General features: G+C 42.0%; 1 protein-coding gene across 1 annotated transcript in view; it reads left to right on the top strand.

Annotated features, from left to right (window-relative positions):
• The window catches only part of tbxas1 (thromboxane A synthase 1 (platelet)), a 150,153-nt gene that overhangs the window by 100,769 nt on the left and 39,024 nt on the right, over positions 1 to 10,360 (top strand). Inside the window, exons 8-10 of the mRNA XM_080437859.1 lie at positions 1,109 to 1,257; positions 1,909 to 2,039; positions 6,831 to 7,214. Of these exons, the coding sequence (XP_080293985.1) occupies positions 1,109 to 1,257; positions 1,909 to 2,039; positions 6,831 to 7,214 (664 nt within the window). The remainder of the gene's footprint in view (positions 1 to 1,108; positions 1,258 to 1,908; positions 2,040 to 6,830; positions 7,215 to 10,360) is intronic.

The following is a 10,360-nucleotide window of genomic DNA, read 5'->3' as shown; positions in this document are numbered from 1 at the left end:
ATTTTCATCAATATTCACATCAATAATAAAACAAAACAAAAAACGTCCTCCTTGTGTGCGATTACAACAGAAGTTAAAGGACGACTTCACCCATTTTCAACATATCTTCATATAATAGGTCCTCACTAATACTCATGATAAAATGGTACAATTTTTTTCTACTCGGTCTGTGTCTCAGAGGAGGGCTGTGGACAGTCCAGAAACCCGTCTACCAGTGACATCATCGATGGGGAATCAAAGCTAATAGAAACCGCAGGCTTTCTAATCCTGGAAAGTTACAATGCAATAATAGAAGCCATTGTTCTCGTGTTAATAAAAATAGAAATATTTTTTTTTAAATCTTGTTGGAAAAAAATAATCCTGCTTAACGATTATGTCACTGGTAGACGGGTTTCTGGACTGTCCACAGCCAGAGACACAGACCGAGTAGAAAAAAATGGTGCCATATTATCATGAGTATTAGTGAGGACCTATTGAAGATAGGTTGAAAATGGGTGAAGTCGTCCTTTAAGAACAGTTGCAGAGATTTGTGGGTAGGTCTGCAATCAAAGATTTAAATCGACTGAACGGCGAGAACGGATCTTTAATATAAGCTGTACTGTAGGTCATTCCAAGTGGTTGGGGTACTAAAACAAAAGGCTGTTGGCTGTACCAACGTTCTCAGCAGGAAACCAGTGTACGTATAGGGAATGGAGACCTTCTTACCCCCCAAATGACTTTTCTTAGGAGGGTGGCTTGCATGTCCCTTAGGGGGTATAGTCTCACAAGTTTAGTTATCCCTAGCAGCCATCTGCTCGGTGAAGCTGTAAAAGCAATTTCCCCTCCTCTGTCCTATAGCTGCATCGGTCGCTGTTGTATTGTCTGTTTTGCATGCGTGGTTCGTCACATGAATGAAAGCAGCATGTTTATGCATATGAAGGGATTATATTGTGTACTGTAATAAATGAGTTCATTAACATGCTGCGTGCTATGTTGTTGTTGTCTTGATGCCTCTGTGTGTGTGTGTGTGTGTGTGCGCGTGTGTGCGTGTGTGTGTGTGTGTGTGTGTGTGTGTGTGTGTGTGTGTGTGTGTGTGTGTGTGTGTGTGTGTGCGCGTGCTTGTGAGCAGGTGTCTGGGTTGTTTCACCATGGACGTGATCGCCAGTGTGGCGTTCGGGACGCAGGTGGACTCTCAGAACGACCCGGACGACCCGTTTGTCTTCTACGCCCAGAAGTTCTTCTCCTTCACCTTCTTCAGACCCTTCCTGATAATATTAAGTCAGTGTCAGCCTGTTTGTTTGTTTGTTCTCTTTCACCTTCTTCAGACCCATCCTGATACTATTCAGTCAGTGCTGTCTGTTTGTTTGTTCTCTGATTGATGATCTATACTGTACTGTATGCCAGTCTAACGTGCGGTCCGCACTTTAAACCCTTTAAGCTATTTGAAAATAGCTTTTAGATTTTTGTGGTGTGTGTGTGTGGGGGGGGGGTTTAATGTACTAAATGTATGGTTGCAGACAAGAAAACACATATAACATGTCACATGTAGATCGACGGGCATGGATTGAGCTACAACAATCAGATGTTGTATCTGAAAAACAAAAAATGCATAAAAGAACAGAATTTGAGGTTAAATGTGAACACTAGGGCAGTGGTTCCCAAACCAAACCCCCAAATTGATATGTATTTGGCCGCGGACCCCCATCTGAAAAGGTTATTGAAAAAGACAAAATGTGTGTTTAAAATAAAATAAATCATTCAAAATCGTCACATTTTCGATATTTTTCAAAACAATTTATCAAAAATAGCAGATGTACAAGCTTGCAGCGCGGCACAAAGTGGCGCGCTGTGTGCTTGTAGATCAGCTATTTTTGAATGGCCAACTGCTAACACAAACGTGCCCATGTGTGTGTCCCACTCCCCATGCAGTCGCCTTCCCTTTCATCCTGGCTCCGCTGGCGCGCGTTCTCCCCAACAAGAGCCGAGATGACATGAACAATTTCTTCATCAACTGCATTCAGAAGATCATCAAGCAGAGAGACGAGCAGCCTCCTGAGCAGGTGCGTCTGAACTCTGAACGTCACCGGTGTCTCACCACAATCAGTCACAGAATGTCACCAATCTATCCTATCCCCCTCGAGTGAAAATCACAGGAACATCAGAATGCTCTATACGTACTATACAGTACGCCACTTCAATGCCTTTATGCTGCAGACACACTGAATCCGGCAACGACGCATTTAGACCAGTGGTTTTCAACCTTTTTCACATCCAGGTCCATTATTTATTCGGCATTTGAGCCACGGACCACCATTTGATGAGATTTAGACTCTTAGACCCAAGACTGTTATTTTGTCCACAATTCCATGCTGTATTGATGTTGGTACCATAGGAGAGTTAACAGGCAAACGGTGATCAAAATAACAATTATTTAATTAAGTAATGCAGATGTTTATCAATAATTTAACGCTTGAGAGCGTAAAATGAAACCAAATGGTTTCATTTTACGCTCTCAAGAGTTAAAGATCTGTAAGGGGTCCATTTGGTTACCAAATCACCATCATTTAGCTGGGGACCACCTGGAACCCCCTCTCCTCGGACCACTGACCTAGGTTCCCAAACTTTTAAAAATTTCAAGCACCCCCAGTTTGGTGTGTATTAGGACACGAACCCCCCATAACTCTGAGAGTGTACAAATGGAAAAAGTTACGGATGGTCAAGGGTCGATTTGGTTCCTTACTATCAATCATTTAGCTGGGGACCACCTGGAATCCCCTCAAGGACCTCTCTAGACACAGACAGCAGTATCCAACATGGCGGCCAAGTAACAAGTGATGTAATGACGGCTAAACGTTAAAACTAAAGCTTCTCTGAAAACATTTGAGGAGAGAAATATGCAACGCAGCACCAGAATCTTGATCGTATTTCATCAGCGCTGCTCAGTTTGATAGTTTGAGTTGGAGTTTTGCATAAAGTTTAATTTCCAGAATTACTGATGTACCGTCCGGATCAGAAACCTCTGCGGGTCTTATCCATCATACACGCGGCCATGTCGGATGTTCTCCATAGAAAATCAATTGGATCCGTGGACTTGACATTCGTGTGTCTGTACCATCGATCATTGTGTGTCTGCCTGCCTTACTGTGTGACATCCAGTGGTTGAAAAAGTTGTAAAATGTTTTACTTCAGTAAAAGTATCAATACTGCAATGTAGATAGTACTCAGTTACAAGTTAAAGTCCGGAATTCAAAATGTGCTTGAGTAAAAGTACAAAAGTATTGGTATCAAAATGCACTTAAAGTACCAAAAGTAAAAGTACAAAAATGTTTGAAAATAGCCGATCTACAAGCTCACAACGCGTCGCGATGGGACAAGTTGTGAGCTTGTAGATCGGCTATTTTCAAATAGCCTTGGTATAAAATAGGGCTAAAGTGGTTAATGTATGTTGTATAATGTAATAATTTATATCTGCAAAGTAACTAGTAACTAAAGTTTTCGAATAATTATAGTGGAGTAAAAGTGCAATATTTGCCTCTGAGATGTAGTGGAGTAGAAGTAAAAGTGTAGACAATTGGAAATACTCCAGTAAAGTAAAAGTACCTCACAATTGTACTAAAGTACAGTACTTGAGTAAATGTACTTAGTTACTTTACACCACTGCTGTGCTGCCTGCCTCTTGTTGTTCTCCCATCAACACATTGCTATTCAAACATTATTGTGTGACATCGTGTGTAAAGGCCACATTACAAGCTGTTACTATGGGTGCGTTGGGAAATATTAGTCCATGGGCCAGACCAGATGTCGGTATCACTCAAGGTGGCAAAGAAGGTTACTTATCATTTTTTAGAAGCTCTATATTATGTCTGTAGAATAGATAATATTTTGGTATGATAACCCTTCCTGAGTCACAGCTAAATTAGTGTTATCAGCTGCAAAATGTACCCTCCCCCATTGAAAATTTGCATTTTAGACGCGGGTGCATATCTTGGTTTTGGCTCATGTTCAGGACATATTTCAATGTTTCATATTGTTTAGAATGTTTGGTATCATTTTTAAGGGGACACTTTGAGCTTTCATTCAAGCCCTTTTGTGAATATGTATGTATGACACTGAGAATCTTCTCCGATTTCTGAGTGCTCTGCTGGTTTTGACATTATAGAGGTCTCTGAATGATATCAGTTAGTTTTAGATAAACATGTGTTGTTACACATAATGCTGCATGTTGTTGAATACTGAGAGAGTGCCAGAAAAGCTGCAACCATCACATTTTGCAACGGCACTCCATTGTTCAGAGGCTGACTTTTCAGCCAGTGTGCTCAGTGTGTGTGCTCTGAGCGCTCTGAATTTTCAAATGCCAACACGACCACTCTGAATATATGATCGACCAGCGAGCACCTGGGTCACGTGCCAGCGATCTCAGAGTGTATTTCCAAACAACCCCTGTATCATTAAATTTGTGGTGCACACAAAAACAAATATGGGTTCATCAGTGGCTCTTTGGAATGGTTGAGTAAAGCCAGAGTGGCTCACAACCTCAGCCTGATGGCCTGAAAGTCTAATATCTCCCCCGAGCCATAGGGAATTCCCTTTGACTTAGTGGTTTAGATGTTGGCTTTTCACGCATGAGACCCGGGTTCGAATCCCGGGCGTTACAATTGCGCCACTGTCATACCAAGAACCTGTTCAGCCCCTGTTATGGTTCTTTGGAGGATCTCCACTGGTTCTTCAGCTTAGTTTAGGTACCTCTAATGGTGCTATATCTATAGCACCGTTTGACAAAGGTGCTACACCACTTGTAGTGCTATTCAGCACCATTTTTGTGTAGTGTGTGTTAACGTCTATCAATCCATCTAAAATGTCTATATATCTGTATCTCCAAAAATGCACCGTAAAACCCTCTTATGTTTATTTAACTCAGAGGGTGTACAAATGTACAGTGTTGGAAAAAGGTAAAAGTATCAATACTGCAATGCAGAAATACTCTGTTACAAGTAAAAGTCTGGAATTCAAAATTTACTTAAATAAAAGTATTGCTATCAAAATGTACTTAAAGTACAAAAAGAATGTCCTATTTCACAAGTTTTCAAATGAATAAAGTGTATAAAAATGTGTCGCATCGCGACTTATTGTGAGCTTGTAGAGCGGCTATTTTCAAATGGCCGAAATGTATATAAGGCTGAAGTGGTTAGTGTATGTGTTGTTATAATTATCAAAATCTACAAAGTAACTAGTAACTAAAGTGTTCAAATAAATGTAGTGGAGTAAAAGTATAACATTTTCCTCTGAGATGTAGTGGAGTAGAAGTAAAAGTATTGGAAATTGGAAATACTCAAGTAAAGTACAAATGCCTCAAAATTGTACTTAAGTACACAAGTAAATGTGCTTAGTTACTTTCCACCACTGCAAATGTAACCAAACGGACCCTTCCATTTGTACACTCTCTGAGTCACAAATGGATACATTAAACACTGAGGATTCTAACTAGGGCTGTGAATCTTCTGCTATCTCACGATTCGATTCCGATTCTTGGGGTCACGATTACGATTTTTTTCAAAACAAACGATTCTCGATTCAAAAACGTTTTTTTCCGATTAATAAAAAAAAAATCTCGATTCAAAACAATTCTCGATTCAAAATCGTGGCAGAACTTGCCACTTCTCAAAAATGTCATTACTTTAACTCATTCAGTGCCACTGGACGTCTAAGACGTCCGTTGTATCATAAGCCCTGTGCCACTGGACGTCTAAAGGTGACTCTCCACCAAACAGACTACTTCAGACTACTTCAGACTACTTCAGACTGCAACAGACTGGTATTTGGTTGGCAAAAGTTGGCATTTAGTCTGTCAGCCGACTTGCCCATTGATATGATAATGTATTACAACTTCCAGCCCAATCTGGGAAATAAAAAGGAAAAACAGCGCCCTCTGCTGTTCTTGAGAGATTACTTTCGGCCTAGGGTCTAGGGCAGCCAGGTCTGCTTATTATAAGCGACTTTGGGCTTGTTTCCCTGCAAAGTCACTTGTAAATGGATGTTCCCAGCGTTTTTTCTTTTTTTCTTCACTGACAGTGGTGTAAAGTAACTAGTACATTTACTCAAGTACAATTTTGAGGTACTTTTACTTTACTGGAGTATTTCCAATTGTCTGTTTTAAGTTTACTTTACTTTAAGTACATTTTGATAGCAATACTTTTATTTAAGTAAATTTTGAATTCCAGACTTTTACTTGTAACAGAGTATTTCTGCATTGCAGTATTGATACTTTTACCTTTTTCCAACACTGTACATTTGTACACCCTCTGAGTTAAATAAACATAAGAGGGTTTTACGGTGCATTTTTGGAGATACAGATATATAGACATTTTAGATGGATTGATAGACGTTAACACACACTACACAAAAATGGTGCTGAATAGCACTACAAGTGGTCGGCCAAAGAACTGAACATGTTCGGTCGGCTCTGGGTCGGCCGAAAAGGTCCCGACGGACCACCCGACGGACCCCTAACCGACTGGACGACTATATCGAACGCTTCCCGACGCCAAGTCGGCCCAAAGTCGGTTTGGTGGAGAGTAGGCTTAAGACGTAAAAAAAAAAGAGGAAAAAATCAGAACCCAATATGATGATTTGAAAATATTCTGCTCCATTCACTTCTTGTTTAACTTCATACTGAAAAAGGCTGTATCTCATTTTTCTCAATTCATTTTTTACCATGAATTTTGGCTCTGGCACTCAGAGCCAAACTGCCAGAAATAAGTCAGGCACTGAATGAGTTAATGTCATGTCATTAATTTAAAAAAAAAATGAAAAAGAATATACATTTAACCGTGCGGCTTTTATTTCGTTCACAGAGGCGGCGGGACTTCCTCCAGTTGATGTTGGACGCGCGGGGCAGCAGGGATTGCGTGGCGCTGGAGCATTTCGACGTGGTGAACCACGCTGACGAGCAGCATCCTTCGCACGACAACCACCACCAGCACCAGCAACAGTCTGGTTCGGAGCCGGAGGGTGGCGAGGCGGCGGCGGCGTCGGCATCGGCATCGCCCACCAGGCGCCCGCCGGCGCCCAAGAGGACGATGACGGAGGAGGAGATCGTGGGCCAGGCGTTCATCTTCCTGCTGGCGGGCTACGAGACCAGCAGCAACACGCTGGCGTTCGTCTGCTACCTGCTGGCCCGCCACCCGCAGTGTCAGCGTCAAGTGCAGGAGGAGGTCGACCACTTCCTCACCAGACACGTGAGTTGTGGGTTTTTTTTATTGATTGATTGATTGGACACTTTATTAGTCAGAAATGTATACAGCACGTGGTACAGTCAGACATTAACACATTGCATGCCAGTCGCGTAGATCTACGCGAACCTATTTAAAGCCGCAGCGTGCCAGTCGCGTAGATCTACGCGAACCGCCGATTCCCATGTTAAGTGCCCCAGGTGCACTTTCCGAATTTTTTTGATCCATTTCCGTTTCCGGTTTCCGGTCGGAAACGGAATTATTCGGGTTCCGGTTTTTTCGATCGTATCCGCTTCCTGTCTGGGATCCTGTTTAAAACTCGATTTTCTCTGGTTGTTGTTTTTCTCCTCGCTGATCACTGTTTACCGTTGAACGGCTGTAGCTTCAAGATGGCGGCACGGATTTGGAAACTGTTTTCGCTGGACGTTTCTCACGGATCCGCTGTGTGTTTAGAACCAAATGAACGCGCACTTTTAACTTATTTAGCGAGGTCTGTGGCGACATGAAAAAAACTAAAAAACAACAATAAAACGCTGGCACTGGTGAGTACATTATGAGATTAAACTCTGGCATGGAATGTGTTAAGGCTAAAAGGATAACACAAAAAAAAGTCTGATGGACTTGTTTCCATTGTGGTCCTATGTATTCAATTCATCAACATAGCATACAAATTAACACAATAGTACATGTCATTAACAAATACAAAACACTATGTACAAAAGAGAAAAAAGAAACACATAATTTTGTCCTCACTAATGGTCATTATAAGATGGCACCATTTCTGTCTACTTCGTCTGTGTCTCAGAGGAAGGCTGTGGATTAGAAACCTACCTACCAGTGACATCCTCGGTAGTCAGGCTGGGTCATTTCAAACAAGTATATGTTTTATATTATTTTATTAATGGCTTCTATTGCAGCATCCAGAAAGAGAAAAGGCTGTAGTTTCTATTAGCTTGGAATCCCCATCGATGATGTCATTGGTAGGCAAGTTTCTGAACACAGAGTGACGTAGACAGTAATTGTGCCGTCTTATAATTTGCATTATTGAGGGCTAGCTCTACGAAGGTTAAAAATGGGTAAAGTGCTCATTTAACGATGGTAATGTTGGTCCGTCCGTACAGTATGTACGTACAGTCCGTCTATCATTCCATCCGTCCGTCAGTCCGTTCGTCTGTCCATGGATCATTCCGTCCGTCCGTCAGTCCATCAGTCCATCCGTTCCGTCAGTCCATCCATACGTCTGAGATTGGGAGGTCGGGGTTCAACTCAATGCCTCCCTTGGCACTCTTGTCCAGGGGGTGTACGTCATGTTCTTGTACATGGCTGGGGGGTGTACTTGTACGTCAAGCCACCTCACGCTACAGAAACAGACCTATGGGCCACATGGCTCAGGAACCATTGGTTCCTAAGGCTACTTACTGTACTTAATGACCTGTCCTCTGGTGCTTCCCTAAAGCAAAAATGTCCACTTGCAGACAAGGCATCAATGAGCAGATTACCATGAACCTTGGAGTAGCGCCATCTCTAGTTGCCGCTAGCATTGCTTTTTGATTTAATAATTAAAACATAATGCTCAACACGAGGCATGTTTGAAGGGTCTTGTTTTTCCAATATGTTATCCACATCTGGGGGTGTTTAATGTCTGACGAGATAATCCAACTTGTTCAGATATTCAAAACTCTGTCGAATATAATGTGTGCAATTATGTGTGATGCACCAGACCAAACACAAACAGAAAAAGCTCATTAGATTATCTTGCCTACTAAGGCCCTGTGAAAGTCACAGCCTAGGAGTTTCTCTCCCTGTGGCGATGCAGTTAACTTGAGAAATGGATCCTATCTGTCCTTGTGTGAGCATTTTTAATCCCTAAGCCATGCGGTAGGTTTGCCTCACCGATAAACCACATCCACCTCTGGAATGGACGGCCGGCTCACACTGTCCTCCTCCCACGCTGGTAGTAGGCTTACTGTAATCCCTTCTTGTCACCTTTTGATAGATGCTAGTTATACTATGCAAATATATATATGTTGGTTAGGGCTATTAACGCTGTTAACTCTTTGACTGCCAGAAATAACACATAATTTGCTCAGCCACTGCCAGTTTTCACTAACCTTTGAAAAATCATAGAATCTTTATCTCCAATATGATCAATGTTTTCGTCAAAAAGCAACAGAAACAGAGAAAAGCAATTTTTCCAAATCGAATAACAAGGAAGTGAACAGGCTGGAATGGATAAAGTGGTTAGAATGATTGTGATGCTGTATTAACGGTATACAAAGTATACCTTCCTTCCCGTCATAACAGTAACTCAATATAAGAGCACCCCCTGGATAAGTATACCCAGAACCATCTATACTAGAACAGTGGTTCTCAAACTTCTTCAGGTCAAGGACCCCTAAATTCATATGTATTTGGCTGCAGACCCCCATCTGAAAATATTTTGTGCCAGGGACCCCCAGAAGAGAAGATTTATGTAAAAAAAAATCTAAATTGTTCAAAAATGTCCAAACATTTTAAATATTTTTCAAAAATAGCTGATGTACAAGTTCGGAGCGTGTCACGAAGCTTGTATATCTGCTATTTTTGAATAGCCATCGTATAAAATGTAGCCTAGATAAAGGGGTTAAAATTATTGTGATGCTGTACTAACACATTTTGCTGGGGACCCCCTGGAAACCCCCTCCAAGGACCCCCTGGGGGTCCCCCGGACCCCACTTTGAGAACCACTGATCTAGGAACTCAAATTACCTTGCAGCATAACATTTGCCTTGGAGAAATACATTATGTTTCTGACTTATCAGAGCGTTACATTTTTTTTCTCGGTTCTTCATTATGCTCTGGCTCATACCCCGCATGTGATAATTGTCTCTGGCAGCTTTGTGGCTGTTGTCCATGTGTCATTAGTCCGGGCGGCGCCGCCACCACCGCCGATAAGCCTCCGTGGGCAGATAGTTAGTAATGTTCCACAGCAGCACCGTCATAAATAAAGGCCATTACCACTGCAGCTGCACTGCAATAACCTCATTCTAGTGCCGTTGCTTTCCCTGCCTCCTCATCCTTTATATATATATATACACTGTGAGATCCTGCAGGTCCGGCAGGAGTGATGCGAGCAGACAGCAGTGTTTGCCAGATTTTGTGAGAGAAGCAAG

Source organism: Gymnoscopelus braueri, assembly GCF_963280865.1.
Source record: "Gymnoscopelus braueri genome assembly, chromosome: 9".
NCBI classification, from domain to species: domain Eukaryota; kingdom Metazoa; phylum Chordata; class Actinopteri; order Myctophiformes; family Myctophidae; genus Gymnoscopelus; species Gymnoscopelus braueri.
Note: the sequence above shows the minus strand (reverse complement) of the source record. Positions and strands in the feature narration are given on the sequence as shown.